This window comes from Aptenodytes forsteri, unplaced genomic scaffold, assembly GCF_000699145.1.
Source record: "Aptenodytes forsteri isolate BGI_AS27 unplaced genomic scaffold, ASM69914v1 Scaffold260, whole genome shotgun sequence".
NCBI lineage: Eukaryota > Metazoa > Chordata > Aves > Sphenisciformes > Spheniscidae > Aptenodytes > Aptenodytes forsteri.
The window spans coordinates 254,134-275,602 of record NW_008795557.1 but is presented as its reverse complement, the minus strand read 5'-3'; the positions used below and the strand labels follow the sequence as shown (position 1 = coordinate 275,602).

General features: G+C 49.3%; 1 protein-coding gene across 1 annotated transcript in view; it reads right to left on the bottom strand.

Moving 5' to 3' along the window:
• ZC3H3 (zinc finger CCCH-type containing 3) overlaps positions 1 to 21,469 on the bottom strand; it is a 204,738-nt gene that overhangs the window by 28,807 nt on the left and 154,462 nt on the right. Inside the window, exons 6-9 of the mRNA XM_009282171.1 lie at positions 18,141 to 18,222; positions 15,348 to 15,503; positions 12,647 to 12,716; positions 6,864 to 6,995 (exon numbers count right to left, since the gene is read on the bottom strand). Of these exons, the coding sequence (XP_009280446.1) occupies positions 6,864 to 6,995; positions 12,647 to 12,716; positions 15,348 to 15,503; positions 18,141 to 18,222 (440 nt within the window). The remainder of the gene's footprint in view (positions 1 to 6,863; positions 6,996 to 12,646; positions 12,717 to 15,347; positions 15,504 to 18,140; positions 18,223 to 21,469) is intronic.

The following is a 21,469-nucleotide window of genomic DNA, read 5'->3' as shown; positions in this document are numbered from 1 at the left end:
GGTGCTGTGGTGGCCCCCATGACCGCCTGGGACAGAAGTCCAGGATGATCAGCAGGCTGGAACACCTCTCCTAGGAAGAAAGGCTGAGAGAGCTGGGGTTGGAGAAGCCTGGAGAAGAGGAGGCTCCGTGAAGACCTTATTGTGGTCTTTCAATATAGAAAGGGGACTTATAAGAAAGATGGAGAGACTTTTTACCAGGGCCCGTAGTGAGAGGACAAGGGACAACGGTTTTAAAACAAAAGACGGTAGGTTTAGATTTGACATGAGGAAGAAATTTTTTACGCTGAGGGTGGTGAGACACTGGACCAGGTTGCCCAGAGAGGTGGTAGATGCCCCATCCCTGGAAACATTCCAGGTCAGGTTGGACTGGGCTCTGAGCAACCTGATCTAGTGGGAGATGTCCCTGCCCATGACAGGGGGGTTGGACTAGATGACCTTTCGAGGTCCCTTCCAACCCAAACTATTCTATGATTCTATGAAACATGGAGGTGGAGTGTACTTACAGAGCTGGGAATGAGCCAGCAACTACCTGGAGGAACATGGATAGGTAGGTTCCTCAATGACTGCATGTGCTCAAGGAAAAGGCAAGCTGGCTTGGGATCAACCTGGAACCAAAGGAGGAGGAAAAAAGACCCAGAAAGACCAACATCTGATGGCTGTTGGCTGTGAGACAAGAAAAATGCTGGTTTAGCCAGCAGGCAACAAAAAACAGCTGAGAACATGCAATATGAACAGCGTTGATCTTCACCTTTCTGTGATAACAGATTAAGGGGAACAAGGACCCCAGGCTGCCACTCTCCATCGCGAACCGAGCAAGGGATAATTACGAGAAAACCCCGAAGACATTTAACTGTTAGCTAACACAGCTCACGTGTTTTTTCCCAAAGACCAGAATTGTGTTAAATTTAATATATCAGACACATGAAACAAGTTTATGGTGGGAACCTGTTAAACTTCCGCCAGAAAAGAAGAAAATAACCAACCTAACATGTCATGAGACCAGAGAAACGCAAACGAGAACAAGGCATCAGCGAAGAAAAAGTCCCCGCATTTGAATTTTCTACAGAAAAATCAAGCAGCTGCCACTGTGAAAACACCACACTACACCTGGGGGCAGAAAATGATTTTTCCCAAGGAAGCGGCACTTCCTCAGGCAGGGCGTGCTAACCAGACCTACCCCTGCTAGCATGAGCGTTGCCGATATTTTACGTGGATAAGGTGCAAATCCGAGCTGTGGTGAAAGGCTGTTGGCCGAGCAACTCAGTAGGACCGAAAAGACGGATTTTAGGAGACCAACGGGCAGTTTCAGCATGGGTCAACCACGAGCATCCCCGCTGCGACGGCAGGTCCCCTGGTCAAGCTTCATCGGCAGGGACGGGGTTGGTCGTGTCGGTCGGGGTCCCCGGGAACAATGGGTTGCCGGCAAACACCAGAGCACACAATCCCCGCTTCCCCGTGATTTATTCCAGTACATCTCCCCGTGCGTTTTCACAGTAGCCTCATTGTTTAATCTCACTGTGTCTTCCCGCTTAACAGTTCCCACGGGGGAACAATTTACCCACAGGCTTCAAGGCAGCTGATGGAAACAATATGAAGATAGGTATTTAATGCGGCACGCTCGCTAATGTACACCATGGGGGAAAAGCTTATTTAATACAAAACAATTTTACAGATGCAGCAGTTAGAGGGGACCGGGCTGACTCGCTTGCCTTTGCTCTGACATGCTGCGAGGGCTGGAGGACGCCAGCACCAAAACCTACCCTAGCCACGATTCTTACAAATACAGTTTATACCCCAATAAGTCGTGTTTTGTGCCTGTAAAGCAAATCTCAAGGCACCTGCTCCTTAGGGTCGTCTACGGATGTAAGGCAAGTGCTTGCCGTAATTCCCAGGTCTAAGGTCTCAGCCACACAGCGATCTCAGCCCACGGTTAGCCATCAAATATTAGAACAGCAGCCCGACGTACAATGCATGTTATCACCCTACGAGCTCCTTTGGGTCAACTATTATTTCCTATTATTTCATATTATTTAATATTATTTGGGTATTATTTCAGGGGCCAAGTGTGGGCACAGCAAGGAGAGCAGCTTGGCAGAGAAATCGCCTCTCGGACAAGCCAAGAATCCCTCCTCCAGGCTCGCTGGCCACGCAGCCTGCTCATGACCACGTCTCCTCCTGCTTCTCCCTAGCCTCGGGGGACATGCCACCACGGCTCTGCTCGCTGGTGCTACCTCATCCCTTGCGCCCATCAGCCTCACCCCATCCTCTCCTAGTGAACCCACGCCCCAAGCCGAGACGCAGGCACAAGGACCCGTATGGGAGGAGGGATGGGGAACCAGAGAGGAGCTTTTACCGTAGAGCAGCTCATTAAAACATCTTCAGAAAACCCTGGGGAGCACCTGCAAGACGCCCCATTTCTTCCTCTCTTCCCACTTCCCCCTTCGGGCTTCCTCCAGTGCAGGTGACCAGCCCAGAGGGACCAGCCTCACCCAGCGTGACCGTTTCATGGTGCCGGAGAAGGTCAGGCTCCAGACAAGGTGGCAGGGAGATTTCTATGGTGGGCATCACTTTGTGGCTTTAGCTAAGACACGTATGACATCGTGTTTAGAGATGATTCAGGCAGCAGAGCTATTTGGAGCCGTATTTCACCGGCTGCTTCACCAAGCTGAACTTGCAGGTTCCTCCACTCCCTTTAGGAAGCTGTAGGTCCACGTGAGTGCACACGAGTTGGAGAAACTTCCCAACCCACGACCGAGGAACTGGTGAGAATGCTGGAAATCAAGGTCCTGGCTCTGCTACCAGCTCCCTCCTGGAAACAATTAATACTGGGGCTAACATTCCCTTAATGAAGAACGTGGTCACGCTCTTGTAGAGGAGCTGCCCCCTCTCCCCAAGGGTGGAGGGACCTTTACCCTCTACAGTCTACATTCCTGAAAAAGGGACTTGGGAATGCAAAATTAAAGCTTTCTCACTTATTCTAAGCTCCTGATGAAGCCAGAGCAGGCCGGTCCTGGCATCGTTTGTACAAAGAGCTTGTGCAGTAGGAGTTATGACGGTCAAAGGCTGATCAGCTTGGCCTGAGCATCCTGGAAGACGTTCTAGAAAGTACTTAAGAGGCGACACTGCCAAGGACATGCCATAAATTATGGATAATAATGGACATTTTTTATGAAGGTCTGGTAAAAATCAGAAATTGTGCTTCTTCAGGGGAGCGCAGAGAGGAAAACACAACGGGGAGACAAGCCCAGTGTGCCAACCCCGGCACAAAAGAACCTAAACTCCCAATTACCAGCCGTCCTCGTTTGAGTTTATCCTCTGAGGATGCTACGCCGGTGTCGCGCACCTTTGCCGACCGCGCCTTTTGCGGTTCAGACCTCAGGCAGACGACTCTCGACGTTCCTCGGACAGGGAAAGGCAGAACGAGAGAAGATTTACTCTCGTCCTAAATTATTCAAAAGAAAAGGGACTGCGCATCTTTAACAAGCCATCGTTTTATGAAGCAAGGTTAACATTTTTACTTGATTCAGTAGAATATTATAAACTCTCCGGGGTCCATTTGAGGACTTTCTACTTTGAGCAAAGGCATGGACTCAGCACTTTTTATATTATTTAGAGAATAAAATTAACCCTTAATGGCCCAAGCTGGTATTTCTCCTCCCCAGTTAAATATGGCCTGCTCAGCAATTTCTCCCCATATATAATTACAGGCTGCTATCCATCATCTGTAGGAGAATGCTTTTCTGACACTCTAAAAGTGGCACGGTAAGCACTTTTACTAATAGAATAAATATTCTAAATATCTCTTTTATATTTTCATTTAAATTGGAATATTTTAAAAATAATTGTAGGGACCCTGCCTGCGTGGCTAGCGCTGTGCTGGAGGGAGGCGGCAGGATGCCTGTGTTTTCCTTTGGAGGAAATGTTTATCCTCCACGCAGTCCCCTCCACACGCTGCCACAAAAAGTAATTAGGCAAAGACTAATTTATTAGCGTTTCCCTCCACTTCTGCTGATGTCCTGCTTTCCTTAAAGCTCTCACTTTTGGCTTTTTTCCCCTTCCTTTTGCCTGTTTTTTGCTCCGTAGCGGTTTCTTCTCGGGAAAGGATGGCTTTGCCTTGCAGAAGGCACCGTCCGCTGTTGTGTTTGGGTTCTGGGACAGGTTGGTGGTTTAGCATTCTCCCAAAATTTCACTAGTTTACATGATGAAAGCTAATTCTCGTTAGGGAGAATTCACTAAATTTCACTAATGAAAGCATTAGGGAGAAAATGCTTTGCACGATGACGCCACGGTGATGGGCGCTGAGCACCTATGGCTTCACTTGCTGGGTTGTACCTCTGCCAAATGAGAGCTACAGGGATGGAGAAAAGGAGGAGAAGAGCCCTTTGGGGGGCTGGGGCTCCAGCCCAGAGCAGCACGTGGATCCAAGCATCTGACTGCTCATCCCAGCAACTTCCCCAGTGAAAAGCAGCTAAAATCACGAGGGAGTTAGAAATCTCCAGGAGCAGCAAGTCTAAGCAAAACCATGCTTAGGCACGCATTATCTATTAAATGCAATAAAATAATATCGTTCCATAGGCCTGCTGAGGCATATTTGGGATGGTGCCTGCAATCTGGCAGACTCGAGGCAAACAAAATGATTGTTTCATTAGCGGTTCATTTTTTCAGCCGAAGAGCCGATTTAAAGCAGTGCTTGCAAAGTTCCTCTCGTGTTTTCAGCGTGGTACCTGGAGTCTCCAGCTCAAGGGGGCGGCTTTCACTGTCTCCTCCTGTTCGCTTGCTGTCGGCTCGTGGAAGCGGTTGAGGGGCGGCTTTCACTGTCTCCTCCTGTTCGTTTTCTGTCGGCTCGTGGAAGCGGCTGAACCAAGCCAGGACGTGGATGTGATGTTTTCTTCCATATCAAACGCACCCTAGAGGTGACTAGCAAACTCCCCAGACAGAAGCAGATTGAGAGAAGAGGATGGCTCCCATCCTCCAGCTGGGTTCATAGAGATGGGCCAACATTGCACAGCAAATCATAGATTCACAGAATGGTTTGGGTTGGAAGGGACCTCGAAAGGTCATCTAGTCCAACCCCCCTGCCGTGGGCAGGGACATCTTCCACTAGATCAGTCCAGTGTCTCACCACCCTCATCATAAAAAAATTTCTTCCTTATATCTAGTCTAAATCTACCCTTTTTTAGTTTAAAACCATTCCCCCTTGTCCTATCGCTACAGGCCCTGCTAAAAAGTCTGTCCCCATCTTTCTTAGAAGCCCCCTTTAAGTATTGAAAGGCCGCAAGAAGGTCTCCCTGGAGCCTTCTCTTCACCAGGCTGAACAACCCCAACTCTCTCAGCCTGTCCTCACAGCAGAGCTGTTCCAGCCCTCAGACCATTTCCGTGTCCCTCCTCTGGACCCGCTCCAACAGGTCCATGTCTGTCTTGGCCTGAGGACCCCAGAGCTGGACGCAGTGCTCCAGGGGGGTCTCACCAAAGTGGAGTAGAGGGGGAGAATTACTTCCCTCGACCTGCTGGCCACAATGGTCAAAGAATGAGCATGGTCAAAGGATGAGTAGGAATCCCACCGCACCCCAGAAGAGAAAAGCCTGGTAGCTCTCACCTGCAGCAGAAAAGCATCATCTCCATAACTCTCAGAGTCCACCTTTGCTTTATTCAAACCTGGTGGCAAATTGACAGGCTGCCCCTTCTGAACTACGACTGCTTGGGGACTCGGATGTGACAGCATTGCTGCTCTCACAAATTTGAGATGGCAGCTGGAGAAACCAAGCGAAGACGGCCCATATCTTTCTCACAGGACCCAAAAGAAAACCATGTGCTCTACTAACGAAAGAGTGGTTCAAACAAAGAGGCAAAAATATTATTAAATTAATGGAAAACAGCAAAGAAGAGTCAGATAGGACGGTTGCTTTGATTCCCAGGGGAACACCAGCACAGCCAACCCTCTCCCTTAGCCACGAAGCAAGGAGAGGTGAGATCCTGCAGCGTGGCTCCACACCACTGAGGAACCAAGGTTGCTGCTGCCTGCTTCTCCCGACGCTTACGAAGAAGCGGGGAGCCACGAGATGTTGGATAAACCTCAACATTTCATTTTTTTGCATGTAGCAGCCCTAAAATTCCTTTGGAAACCAGCAAGTGGCAGCCGGCTCCAGGCTCCGCTCCAGGAAAGCTGCTCTCTCTCAAGCTCTGCATGTTACATAGGGTGCCATAAGCTCGCGGAAGAGGTTGCAAGTCCACCCAGGGTGCACATAAAGTCCATGTAAGACTTCACTGCATTGATCTAAACCAGAGGGCTCCCAGGACCTGGAGATGGGCTCCACGAAGCCCCAGGTACATAACCGGGCACAGCTTGAGGCTCAGTTGCTGCAGGCTAGGTGAGGCAGGGCGGTCTTGCTGCTAAGACAGAGCTACAAGATCGAAGGCTCAAGCTTCAACCCGTCACGGAGCCAGCATGCAAAATAAGCATTAATGTCTGTGGTTTTTCTATGTAAAACAGGGACTCATAAGCCTTTTCCTTTGCTTCTCATCTATTTAACTGAGCAGTTTTCAGGGCAGGTGCTATCAGCTCGGGCACGGGACTCTGGTAATGTGGACACCCCGGGGAAGCTCCTCCTGGGGAAAGACTGGCACAACATTTGCAAGCTGCAGCCTTTAATTTGTTTCCTTTTCTCTTCCTGCCTGTAAGGCAACCAAGCCACTTTGCCCGTAACCCTTTGGAAAGGCACAGGACTGCTGTGCATCACATCCAGGTGTTCAGCAGCTTCCAGCTCTAGGGCTCCCTTCGGTGCCATAGCTCGCGCGAAAAACAGCTTGTGGCTTCGGCAAAGGTGCATCCATCCCGAGACCCCGAGAGCCGGTCCCCTTTTTACCTTTTCTCCCATGGGGCAATAGCCTTTGAGGAAATCCTGGCATACTTCTGCCTTCCTGGACACGTAGACGTGGCTGTACGGGCAGTTGCTGTTGCTGCAGATCCCCTTCAAGAAGTAGGAGCACACCGGCATCTGCAAGGGCAGAGGATGAGAAACCCGTTAGTGCTCCCCCCGACTCGTGATTAGGAACCGTTCCAACACCCAGAACTGAAATAAAACCGTGACATGCGTAAAATAAATACACGCCTTTTGCCAGCCATTGATCCCAGAGGTATTTTTAACTCTTTTATTGGTCTCCTGCAACGCAGCTCCCTGACATTACGTGGTCCCAGTGTATATATGCACAGGGGGCGAACACGCTTGCCTTAGCATCCTTCAGGATGCTGGAGAGAGGGTGGAAAGCATGAAACTGCCACCAGAAAGAAAACTGCCTCTGTAGGGCACGGGGAAGGGATGGGGGAATCGTAATAAACTCTGCTATCACGGGAGCTTTGCTGGCACGGTGCACATGGCAGGTTCATCTTCTGCCAACGCTCCCAACTAACCTTGAAGAGGAGAGAAGGGGCAGCTGCTCCCCGGGCTCCTCGCTTGCAAAAGGCACTAAGCCGAGCGCACCGTCACGTGGACAAGGACGGAGAACACCGTTCCCAAGGGGTGATGCAGCGGCTGTGATGGGAACAGCGGCGCAGGGCTTGTGCCCAGCCTGGCTGCCCTCTTCCGTGGGGGGTTCTGGCCATCACAAGGGCCAAAACAGCATCCTGGGGGTGCCCCCCTTATTTGGCTCTTCCATGGGTATGGAGGTGGCTGGAGGATGCACAGCACGTGGTTAGATAAAGGCTCCAGAAGGTGGGTCCTGGCAAGGGGGAAAACAAGCACTTGCACCTCCGCAAGCATTTCTGGGGGGGGCTGCATCACGCGAAGGCATCAGCCTGGCAACCCCCCAAGGGCTGCGAGCGATGTGATGATGCCTGTCCTTGTGCGTTGGAGGAGGGATGCTCCAGGAGGGATGCCCCGGGAGGGAGGGAAAGGAGGAGGAGAGCCCCGCTCCCACGCTCACCGCTCCCGAGCTTTAGCAGTGCAACAGCCAACGGGGAAAAGCGAATGAGCAAGGATCCTCATCGTCCTCAAACCACAAACTTCACCTTCTGCCAGCTGTTATAATTAAAAACAAATTACCAGCCTGCTGCGATATTTCAGCATCCTTAACTCACCGGCTACCGCAGGCAACTTCCCGACCCGACTAGGCAGCTGCCGACGGGAACGTGCGCTTCCCAAAGCCACCACGACCATCCGGCTCCTCCTGCTTAATCCCTTGCTGCTCGCCTATACGCCGGATTTCCTCACTGCTCAGCGCAGTATTGATCCCTCCGTTCACCGGCAGCATCTCAGTCCCGCCGGTTCGAGCATCCCCAAACTAATATTTACAATTCTGCAATAACCACGGCCGAGGCTATCCAGAAAAATCCCTTTCCCTGAAGGGCACATTAGGGTTTTAACTAAATTGGCTCACTTGAGGCAAAGAGAGAAATAGAGAGAAGGAGGGGGAAGCAGAGAGGAAAGAAAACAAAGGGTGCTTTAAAAGAGAAGAGTTTATTTTTAATTGTCTTTTAACTGCAGACATTAACATAAAGGACAGGGCTCTGGGGCTATCTTTTTTGGTGGTGGTGGTGTGACCGTAAATGATTCTCTTAATGTAGTTTTTGATATAGAGCCCAAATTAGCTCTAATAAAAAGGGATAATAAAGGCAGCTCTTCTACAAAAATAAACTCCTCCTAGCTGTCAAGCCTGAGCCATTATCAAGAGGAAGCAGCACTCTCATTTCAATTAACCTTGTTTGCACCCCACTACGTCCACACAAATAACAATAACATTAATTCAAGGCACTGGTGCGGTGCGTCCATATTAGACAGCTTTGACTATGTACACGCTTTGGAGCCAGCAGCTAATGAACCCGAAACTCAACGTGAATTTCCAAATTGCTCACAACAGAGTTTTGAAGCTCTATTAGGGAGAAAAATGCTGATTCTTTTCGAGTTCCTCAAGGGGAAAAGCTGTTGTAGCAGCAGCGGGCGGTTGCCCGAGTCCTAGCCTCTCGCTAACCTTCACTCACAAACCCATTCATTCAGATTTACCAGTTTCTCTCAATCACCAGGACGCTCCGGTGGCTCTGCCCCGTCGCGGAGAAATTCCCTGTGCATCACTTTGACGGATGCTCCTCAGCCGAGGGCTCTGCCCTGCATCCCCTGTGGAGCAAAATTCCCCAACCACCAGCTTTCTCTCTCCTCCAGGCTCCTTTTACCATTGCCAGAGGGATAGCTGGCTTTTTGAAAGCACCTGCAAAGCATCATGCCCATCTGGAGCAGCCCTCCACCCCGGAGAGCATCCTCTCCTTGGAGCAAAGGTTTTGCTGCTTAGGATGGGGAAAAGCTCCCCGCTGCTGCAAACAGCTGAACCCACGCAGCTTTCCCATGTAAAACAGAGGGATTGTCCCCATTTTTCAGTGGGGAAACTGAGGCACGGGATCGTCCCCAGGCTGAGCAATAGTTTTGTCCTCAAAGCAATAGCTAAGCCCCCCCAAGCTCTTGGTTCTTCACCTTCTGGACCGGACACTGGGCCCCATCCCCGGTGACTTCCCACCGAGGTGAGATACATGACAACAATAACCTGAAGCTCCTCCGATGAGGAGTTTGTGGGGTTCCCCCCCGCCCCATAACCAAAAAGTGAAATGGAGAGTCAACTAACGGGGCACCTTCAGCAAAACTGGGAACCCCCAAACCCCAGCCAACACCACATCATCATTACCCACACAAAGAATATCATTCATCGCATTAAACCCCCAACTCAAATAGCCAAAAACAAGCCGCCCCTCCCAATCCCTCATCCGAGGAGCAGGTGGGATCTGCTCCAAAAAACCTACAAGCGGGGGGAAACCGCTGCCTTCCTCTGCCAAGCGACTTCACCTGCCTTTCTCCGCCGCTGATAAATGAGGCTAACGCCCTGTTTGCTAGTAATCACCCGGGTTAACAGTGAGCTACAGGAGTTGAAAAGCAAAGTCGCCTCTCGCTTTGGGTAGCAGCATCCCGCAGCTATAAATCACCCTGAAATAGGCTTGAACTCCGCAGAGGAGGTTGTTTCTCTTCCAGCCCGCGCTGACGACAAGGTGGCAAGCGGAGACCTCTGAACCGCCCCTGAGGCGCCTAATCCTGCAAAAAATAATCCTCCTTCCCCACGGAGAACGACGTGCATGGCCAGAAACACGTGCTCCGAAAGTATTTGTTTCTAAGGCACGTAAGAGAGCTGGCACCTGCCTGCTTCGTTTGTGGGCTTGTTAATTTAACGACTCAGCTTGGGTTTAGGTGATGCTTCGGTAGCGGCGAACCGCTAAGGAAGAAGGCGAGACGGGCAGAGGCCACCCACGCCCCGTGGGACCCCTTCCCAGGGATTCTGGCCCCAAAATGCCATCAGCAAACCAGTTCTTCTGCAAGAGACTTCAGTATGGCCAGTCCTTTTTAATTCAGTTTTATTACCATGATGATATTACCGTTATTCTTCCCCGATTCCTAACTGGTGAGGTGCTGCTAAGGGGGAAAGGTTGAGTTTTCCACGCCACGCTGCAGCCATCATTCTCCATCTATCCACCCAAAACAGAGCCCAGAAGCCAAAAGCTTGAGGTCCTCCTTGAGGCACCGAGACACACTGGTGTTTCTGGAGGGGAAACTGAGGCCACATCTCCACCAGCAAATTAAACATGCCGAGGAACACTCCTGGGTACCGAGACCAGCTGGCACAAACCCATCCGCATCCAGCCATCGCATCCTTTGGTGGACACGGCTGCGGCCAAAACGCCGACCACGACGGCTCCTTGGCCATCTCCAACTCCCAAGTCTCACCCAGGTTCTTGCCCTGGGACCAAAACCAAGCTCTAGCACCTGCTGAAATACCATTTAACTCGCCAGTACAGATGTAAGCCAATGATCCCGTGCAGGCTGGATGACTATCAGTCCTTCGGCTCAGAGGCACAGGCAGTGGGTTGCGTGATGACGTGAGCACTTGCACATCACTTACTCGGGTGAAAAAAAGTCGCTGGCCCCATGTCCACTCCAAATCTGCATTAATTATAACAATTCTGGATACACCAACAACCAGTCCCTTTGCAAAACTTTCTTCTTTCTTGGCTTCTTTATTTCTGAAGTCTAACTATATGTTACAGGAAGAAAAAAAACCCAAACCAGCCCTTTTTCCTTCTATCAATTCTCATCCCCATCCCTCTTTTGACATGCCACAAGTCAGGGAGTACAGCTGTCCCCAGCCTATCTTCTCTATTTTATATACTCGTGATTAAGTGACTCGGAAGAGAGATACATGTAAAAAACATATGGTGCTTTGTGCCTCGTTCAGAACGACTCAGCTCGCCGCCAGGATAACTTATGAGCTCCCCACTGACAGCGAACGTGCCTTAGGCAAACGGAGGGAAAGGGAGACAAGAAAACTGCATGCCCAAAGGCAAATGCTGTTGGAAAAGGTCCTATCCCAGATGCTGATGCGACCCGACGCCCCATGGGTTAAATCCTTTACAGGTCAGTAATTGCACTGTAATTACCTACATGATGCTGTGGATGGGGAATGGAGGATGGTGACGCTCGAAGGGAGTGGGGAGAAGAAGGTGCTGTAAGGACAATTCACAGGGCATGGGCTAAATAACCAAAGCTTGAGTAATCAAAAGCAGCGCTTCAAGATCCAGCACGGCTCAGGCGAGCTCCGGTCCCTGCCGTGCCCCAGGCACAGCTGCGAAAGCTTTGACAAAGCTGCTTTCGACAAATGACATGCCAGAAATACAGCCAAGGGGGGCTGCAGAATCATCAAGCGACATGATGAAGGACTGAGCCTTATGGGCTAATCCAGGAAAACCGGTCCTCGTTTGCATCCCGCTTTCTGGCACCTCCATCCTGACAGCGGAGCCTTGACACCAGAGCTGATCACAAACCACTCCCCACGCAGCGACACCGCTCTGGTTGGCGTTTCAATACCCCGGTGGGATTAACTTTACTGCTGTTGTCTGGGTGATCCTTTGTCTGTAGCAGAGAAATGATCCTCCAAATCCATCCAACAAAGCTGAAACGTAAATACGTGCTTGAAGCACATCCCAGCTCAGCGAAGGACCCGCAGCTACACTTAAACTTCAGCACCGACTCCACCTCGGCTTCAACGCTTGAGGTCTCCAAAGCTACGTCTGACCGGAGATCCTAGCCACTGAATGGAGGTTAATCTGCTAAATTGTCAACTGATAACCACTAAAAGAAAACCTAATTATTTTTCCACCTCGCTCTGTGTATATAAAACCACGGAGCCCCAAATAGAAAATTAAAATCATAGAATCACAGAATCACAGAATCATTTAGGTTGGAAAAGACCTTTAAGATCACCGAGCCCAACCGTTAACCTAACACTGCCAAGCCCACCACGAAACCATGTCCCTAAGCGCCACATCTACACATCTTTTAAATACCTCCAGGGATGGTGACTCAACCACTTCCCTGGGCAGCCTCTTCCAATGCTTGACAACCCTCTCGGTGAAGAAATTTTTCCTAATATCCAATCTAAACCTCCCCTGGTGCAACTTGAGGCCATTTCCTCTCATCCTTCATGAGCTTGAACAGCTTGGCAAGCAAACTACAAACAAACTCTGTCGGAAGCACTCAATGAGGTAGACTTCCCTACAACCACCAGCGTAGGTCCACTCGCTCGTAGAGACACACCGCGCTCGTTGGGAAGCCATACAGACCTTGTCTTTGGACACCTTGTGGGAAAACGAACAGGTCCCGTCCGTCTTCTTGCACGTGCCACGGAGAAACCTGTAGATATACCAGAAGGAGAGGGTTGAGCACGAGGTGGGTTGCAAAACACACGGTTTTAAACACTGAACATCTGCCTTGCCCCATTGCCCCAAGGTTGTGAATACACACGACTGCTGCCGAGCTTGCTGTTAAATCCCATTTCACGCCCTAAATCGGTACAGGTCTTTCCTCTTAGAAGAGTATGCTTCCTGATAGATCTTGCTCTTTCATATTATTTGGCTGCTTATTAGTAGGCAGAGCAAGGCCCGTACCATGAGGTTCAGAGATGATGCTTCCAGAAGAAGAAAGGTCCTTCCTAGAGCCCTGATTACACCAGATGCCGGATGAAGCACCAGGAGGACCTCCAGGTGTGAGTGGCCAACAACCAGGAGGATCAGAGACAGGCACACAACAGAAGCCAAGATCCCAAAGCACGTGAGGACGTTTGGACTCAAAAGTTTTCCTAGGAGGTACCAATGTGACAGCAGATTAATAAAATAGACATGTTATCATGGGAAGAGCGCTTGTCCGAACTCCCCAAAAGCAGACTCCAGGGGTACGTGATGTGAGCTGCAAAACCTTGCAGGGAGGTTCTGGAGCACGGAATATGTCCCCAGCTTTATTTATAAAATCTGGGTAAATTTAGAGCTGAGCATGGAGAGATTAATTAAAAATAAAATCAAATTCAGATTGGTTTGAACAAAGTATAAATGGGAACATATAGAGGTGAGAACCAGCTGGTTGATGTCAACTAGGTTTGCAGATGATTGCGATCACAGCATAGCTACGTGCACCTCCTCAAAACACCCAGATCTGGAAAATAAAGGACACCCTAAAACAACAGCAGACTGAGAAAATTAAGAGACGATAACAGAAAGCTAAAGAACAAGATTGGAGCTAGAAGGCACCAGGGTAAGGAACCACAAGACCGGGAGTAAATCAGCACTGTCCTCTAGTGATTCATGGAAACAGGGCAGGATGGAGACCCAAAAGACCTCAAGGACCAGCAATTCCAAAAGTATGCAAGGAGCACAGCCCAAAACCAGACTTGGTCGCCAACATAAGAAGAACCAAGGATTCAAAGTGAGGACTCAGTAGCGGCATCCCTTCTCCTCTGTGTCACCAGAAGTAATCCTGACAAGATACCTTGGACACAGGCGCCTCGGTGCTCGTGAGGATGTGTTATGGGAGAATGAGTGAGCGCGAGTGAAATCAGTTAAAAAAGAAAAAATCACTTTTCCCTCCTATACAGTTTCCCATTGAGCTTTGTGCAACCTCCAAATGATTTCTAGCACAGCAGCAATTTTACAGAGAAATTACTCAAGGAGTTCATCAGTGGAGCTGGCTTTTCTACACTTTTAAAACGACTAATAATATAGTTTAATCAACTGTTGGGCAGGTATAACGAGCTGGCAACATGAATCAGTTCTCCTGTAATAAATTACCAAGTCTCGTAGCTGCATGGCGTCACAGGCTGCAGGATTCAAACCTGTTGCACGGATCCAAGTGGATCTGAGAAATGCTGCTAGAAGAAATCACCTGGTGCATGGTCAGGGCAGGCTCTCAAGTCACTCAGCTCAGATCTGCACCACTCCGACATCTGCACCAGGTATTACCCAGGACCCACAAAATCATTCAAATCAGATGGACTCTTTGGGGGTGGGCTAAATGTTTTAGCTCCAAATTCCACCCAGCAAACCCTGATGGCATCTTCAACCTGACAGCGGTAAGTAAATGACCAAGGACTATTATTCTGATTATATTTAAGAAATGTTGATTTGATCTTATTACTAATTCTTAAAACACTGCTCTGATTTTTTTAATGTTTTTAGAGCTTCTGTACGACGATATGGAAGGTTACTTATTAGACGTAAACGTCCTGGTGATGATATCTACCTCCAAAATGTGAAATAAATATTTCTGTAATCCCTACAGCCTGTGCAGAACAACCAAAACCTGTGTGTTTAACTTGGAGGCTGGTTGTGCGATGTTTTATTAGCATTAATAGGTGTAAAATGCTGTGTAAATTTAGAGAAAAATTACCAGAAGACATTAAATAGACCATGATTCTCCAGTCTGGGAAGTTTGGACAGAGAGGGGCAGACTATATAGTTATAAATGGTGCCTAGAAGGTGATCAGAGAATGATTATTCCATCCTTCTCATGAACCACGAGTGAGGAGGCACCCAGTGCAATACTCGAGCAGCCAGTTGAGGAAGCACTTTTCATGCAGTCCGTAATTCAGTTGTGCAACCCATTGCCATAAATACCATGTGTTAAAGAAAGGACTAAATAAATTCACACAAAACAAGAACTGCTGGCTATTACAGGATGACGTAGCAACCTCTGGCAGTTGAAAACCAAACGCTACCAGGCTGCAGGGCTTCACTGCCAGCAGCTGAGAGGTCCCAGCCAGGAGGAAGAGCCTTTCTCTTTGTGCCTTGTCTTGTCCTCCTCCTGGAGGTACCTGCCAGCCCAACAGCGTTGGGCAGATCCTGGGCCTGACCCAGAACAGCTGTTCTCATGGTCTTACATCTCCATTATTGGGTCGTTCCCCTGGGGAATATCACATGAGCAAGCACCAAAGCCAACCAATGGCCCAGTCTACTGTGATGGGCCAAAGCATGCGGTCGCTGTGTCCATCCATACCTGGTGCAGATGGCCACTTTCTCCGGATCATGGATGTAGGGGCAACTCTCCCCGCGATTACACTTGCCGAAGCGGTTGTAGTACATACAGTATTCTTTCTTCTTTTTCTTCTGCTTGGCTTGACGAATGATGGCCAAACTTCGCTGAACAGCACGGCTAAACAGAGAAAGACAGACAGGGTCAGGTAACATCTCCACCTTCAACACAACAATGACGTAGAGGAGACAAGTCAACAGCACCTGAAATCACAGAGGAGCCCAAGTTTCACTTTGATGAGAGAGTGAGATATTCGGGAAGTTCGTGCTGGGCCATAAGCTCTTAGGTCTTTTTTATCTTTGTCCAACTCCACCCTGAATCTTTAAAAATCTGCAAGATGAGGCCAATCTCCCTGGAAACATCTGCATTTGGTACGTGATAACCCCATGCAGCAGGACAGGTTGTGGCCAACTGCCTAGAAAGCACCTCTGCAGAATAAGACCTGGGGAGCCTGGGGAACAAGGCACCCGGGAGTCAGCCAGGTGCCCTTCCAGTGATGACGCCAACCGCACCCTGGGCTGTATGAGCAGGAATGCAGCCGGGAGGATCAGGGAGGGGATCTATCCCCTCTGTTTGGCACTTGCAAGACCACAGCTGGGCACTGGGTCCAGTTTGGGACTCCCAGTACAACACGGACAGTGATGGATGGTAGTGCGTCCAGCGGAGGCCACCAAGATGGTTGGGGCTGGAGCACAAGACATCTGAGCAGAGGCCACGGGCTGATTTGCTCAGCAAGGAGAAGGCCAAGGGGGATTTTATTGTCCTCTGTGACTTCTTAATGAGATGGTGTAGAAAAGGTGGAACCAGACCTCCTCAGAGAGATATGTTGGAAGGACAAGAGGCCCTCTGGGGCAGGAGGAAGGACAGAGCTCTCCAGACATCCTTTCCCACCTCCATGACCGTGATTCTCTCCTATGATTTTATGAGCATGGAGAGAGCTTCCTGCAGTTTTGGGGAACATGGTGAGGCAGAAAACATCCTCTCCCGTTCTGGGCTCATGCAGCACAGGATGCAAATGCTGAACAACTTAGAGGGCACTTCAGCACGTGTCCCTGTCAGCTGGTCCGCTGCACTCCCCACCGTTATTCAAGGTCTTCAAGTGGGCACCTGCTCATGGACCTCAATGAATGAGGGCCTACGTGACAGCCGCAGGAACACAAGGTAACACCAAATATCAGAAAAACTCGCTATTCATTGCCTGGTACCACTAGAAGTTACTTAAGGATATCAAAAGTTGCTTAGCACACATTTTCCACAAGCTTCCAGCTGAAGAGGTAATTACCCAGCAGCTATAGAGATGTATGGGACCAGGAGGAAGAGGGGAAGTGTTGAGATCTGGGTGAATGCAACACCATGGAGGGCACGTTTGATCTCTCCGAGCAGGTAATTAGATGGTACAGCACGGTCAGCTCAAGTTTGCAGAGGACACAGTGCTCTGGATGGGGGCAAACAAAGCCGCTCGCCTTAGGTTCTCTGGGTAGTTGTATGCACTGCTTCCTTAGAGACTAAGGATAAATATTTCTATATAAAATTATTTTAAGATATGTATAATACAGAAATATTATATAATTTATATATTTCCACAGTCTTGGTCCTCCTGGTGCGAGAACTACAGGTCTAAGGGTCACAGTAGCATTGCCCACGATAAATAGTCACTCAAGGAAACTATTTTATGGGGGAATGCACATTTTTACCTCTATGATTATTGGTTGTCTGCAGCTCTCAAGTTAAAATGCAATGAGAAAAAGACAACTTCATACAGCCAAAATGCTGAATGCGAAAGCCCCATTTCAGTGTCAGAAATGCCTGTGTCTTTCATCACGAATGGCTCGGGGGGACACCAAGCCCCACCACAAATTGCTTCTTGGTACTTGAGGTGCTTCCAAGGCTAACGCAAGGCAAGCCTTTAAAAAAAAGAGTATTTCTTTGCTGCAATTATGATATTGAAAAAAGGCTCTCCCATAGTCAACACCTCGGCTACTTGTGATACCTGGCCAGGTCACCAGCACGTTGACCTGCACAGAAAGCATTTGCAAGCTGGACTCTAGCACCAATTAACTCCGACGGCACATTTTAAATTAGCTGATATTAGTGGTACGATATGATAAAATATAGCTAGAATCTGGCATTATGTCTGTATACAGACATCTGGAACAGACATACTTCGGGAATAAATTTTAGTCTGCCACAATTAAGAGGGACTTGTCTGCAAACGCTCATACTTAAGGACACAATGATATGTGGCACATCTGTAGCACAAAGAAAAAGGCAAGAGGAAAGCTGGCAGGGCGTTGAACAGCAGCAACGTGCCGTCATTCTCCCACACATGGTGCTTTCCAGTTGCCACGTGGCAGGTTCCCAGTTTGTGAGTGGGACAGCGAGAAGGAAAACCTGCAGGTTTGCTGGCTTAAATTGGGATGGGCTTCGGAGTTGGGGGAAAAAAAACAAAATACCCCTTGAGAACAATACGGTTGATTTAAAAAGGGACTTTCTGAGCAGGATTTGGCGTTCTTTGCTCGCAGAAAGGTGTTGCTATCCACTAACAACTTTTCAAACCCTTTCCAAGCAGAAACAGCAGCTTTCTGCTGAGCTTAAAAGCACCTCGTAGCAGAGGCTGGGGCAAAAGCAGCGGCCAGAGCTTCACCGAATAAACAGCCAGTTAAATAGCTGGGTCTCAAGCTGCTGACACCCTCCTGAGCATAAATCACATGCAGCATCTGGAGGGGGAGCACGCCGTTCCTCCCCGTCAGTACAGACCTGGCGATGTATCGGCTCGTAGCTGATCTGTTCAGGCAGCTGGATGGAGAGGAGCCGGGACTGGGCGTACAATGCAACCTCGCTGTTGGAAACAGAGAAAAAAACATAGATAATTTGCTCAGAATCATAAAATTTTGCAGGAATTCACAAGGCCCTCAGTATCTTAGGACCACAAAAATGATCAGAGGGGTGGAACACCTCTCCTATGACTTACAGGCTGAGAGAGTTGGGGTTGGAGAAGCCTGGAGAAGAGAAGTCCGGGGAGGGACCTTCTTGCGGCCTTTCAATATTTAAAGGGGGCTTATCAGAAAGATGGGGACAGACTTTTTAACAGGGTCTGTAGCGACAGGACAAGGGGTAACGGTTTTAAACTAAAAGTGAGTAGATTCAGACCAGATATAAGGAAGAATTTTTTTTACGCTGAGGGTGGTGAGACACCGGACCAGGTTGCCCAGAGAGGTGGGAGATGCCCCATCCCTGGAAACGTTCAAGGTCAGGTTGGACGGGGCTTTGAGCAACCTGATCTAGTTGAAGATGTCCCTGCTCATTGTAGGAGGGTTGGACGAGATGACCTTCAAAGGTCCTTTCCAACCCAAACCATCCTATGATTCTATGATCTTATTGCTTAACCCAAAGCAAGCAGCTCCCAGAGCCCAGATGGGTGAGGATGCTCTTTACGGACCTCCACGTTGCTGGCACCTCTGGAGCGGCCACAGCAAAAGGGCTCCTTGCCAGCTCCAAACACAGCAGGGACCTTTCCCCTCGACACCCAAACGTGCCAAAAATCCCCTCTGGGCAACTCGCACGCTTGCGTTATCGGTCCAGCAAATTTCCACGCTTGGCTTGGCTGCTCACTGCAGCCGGCCGGGGAAGCCCAGCGCCTGCCTCCAATACGTGCACGCACATAATTAAATTGTCCTTGACTGGCGTAGGAAAGAATGAATTCAAAAGAAAGGCTGTATCTCAGCTTTCCAGGTGGTACGAGAGCGGCTCAGTCACTCACCTGCCAGCCCGGGCATGCTGGGGAGTGAGCGAGTGGAATTTGATAGCGCGGCACTGCGCTCTCCCCGCGCGCGAGCTGTCACTCGGGCTGCCGGCGTCGGCAAAGCCCCATCTGTTCCCTCTGCAAATAAAAGCAGTTGGCGCAGGCGCGATGCCGGCACGGGCGGCACATGCCTGTCGATCAGAGGCATCGAGCAAGCTCCACGCAACTCACCGGCAAGTGCGTTCAAGCTTGCCGCAAGCTCACTCGAGCTTGCCACAAGCGCGTCGAGTATCAACCGGGCATTTGAGCCACCGCTGAGGGTTTTTTTGCATTTTTTTGGGGTTCCCCCTCGTCGCAGAGCTGCCTCGCTGTAGGAGCATCTTTTCAACTAGTTTTCAGCGCTAAAATAAATGCACATCAACTTCGGGTCGCTCCGAAGATGTCGCAGAGCATCTCTTAGCGAGGACGTGGGTTAAGAGGCCAGTGCGCTTGAGCAAGGTTGACCTCCCAACTGATGCAGGGAGAAAGACCCAAATTAAAGTCTGACCATTAGGGTAGGGATAGAGCATCCCTCAGCCCTCTGCAATTATGTTTAATGCTCCTTAAAGCAAGCTCAGCAGGATGGGCTATACCAGGAGCCAGCTCCCCGGGGCAGCAGGCAATCTCTCTAAATATTTAATACCCGGGCATAAAAGCAGACTCTCGGGGACGAACACACTCCCATGCTCGTGTGCCATCCTTTTAGTTAAAGCAGCCTGACAACCACATCTTGGCCAGAAAGGAGGAATCACTAAAGAAATAAATAGGTAAGTAAATAAATGAAGGGTGCAACAGCCTCAGGCCACTGGTTTTTAATTTATATATAGCAAAAATACATCCATGGCATAATGTTTGGGGTTTTTTTGCTCAGCTTTTATCTTCTGGCAAGAAGTCGTGCTATTATACGCAGACAGGCGATGTGCATCTCCCATTACAGGCTCTTGCTGTGAATTAACTCACAGCCTGGAGGCAGTTTAACAGCCCGAGAGCCAGTTCCCATCCACGGCAAAATCCAGGTGAGATGCATCCGTCCGGCGTGCCGACCAGGTTCTGGCAAAGCATCAGACTGGCAGCTGGCAAAGAAACCCTTTATCCACGCTTTCCCACCGCCTAATTACTCATCCCGAGTGCAAATCCTCTCTGAAGTATTAGAAAACCACCTAAATATTTACCCAGGAGGACGCAGCCCCGTGCTGCGTAACGCTGCTGGTTAAGAAGCTCCATAATTACGCGTTTCACCGTTGATTGGGATTTACGGAAGAAACTTCAGCTCCGGCGCGATGGTATTTTTAGAAGCTTTTGCGTCGTGCAAAAAGAAGTTTAAATACAAGCAAGGCTCCGTGAGCATCAAAGAAGAAAGGGAGGAGATGCAGGAGAGCGGGTTTGATGTCTCAGACCTTTAAGGAGGTCCAAGGAGCCCAAGTTTTGATTTTTAGAGTGGTTACCGACTCGGGATGCCCAATTAGAGCCGCTACCAAGAGATTTGCATTAATAAATACAAAGCATGTGACATTTTGCAGACAGTGGAGATTCAGGGTGTATCTCTATTATCAAAGTAACCCACGCGGTATGAAACCGGCACTGAGCAAAAGACACCAGAGAACTGGATAAGGGTTAAATTAAAAAATTAGGAGCTGAAATTTGCTGCAGTCTGGACTAAATTAAACAAAAAGCCGAAATGATGCCCTCAGGGCTCGACTCTGATCTCTGGGAGTCTCGTTTGGTCCAGACATAACACACTTTTATTTTGCAGGACAGATGCCAGTCCCAAATCTGTCCCATTTTCCTCCCCAGTTGCTCTCCAACCGGGGAGAGCATCAGCGTCAGGACGCAGCAACGCTGTCGGATCAGGAGAGCAACTCTCACATCCCGTATTACGTTTTCCTCTGTATTGCAAAAGTCCCTCGCTGCAAAGATTTAAGTGGCATGGCAAGTTCCTCCCATGTGCACGCTCAAAGACAGCGGGAACAACAGGGGGAGGCAAAAAAAGAAGGACGGAAAAAAATAAAAGCTGCTGGGGAGAGCATCAAGAACTGCACATTAAGGGTTTTTTAACTGATTACACACAGCACGGCGGCGTCAGGCTTGATATTTTATACCCTGCATAAGGGACAGGTGTTTTTCTCTCTCTGCTTTTCTTTTTTTTTCCCCTTCTTCTTAATGATTTAGTCGGTTTGAAGCGCATCATCTGTAAGGAAATACACAGCCCGTGCAAACGGGGTTGTTTCTCTTAATGCATCATCCCAACCTGACACTGGCTGCTCTGGCGGCTCTCGGTGGTATCAAGCGCGAGCGTTTAGAAGAG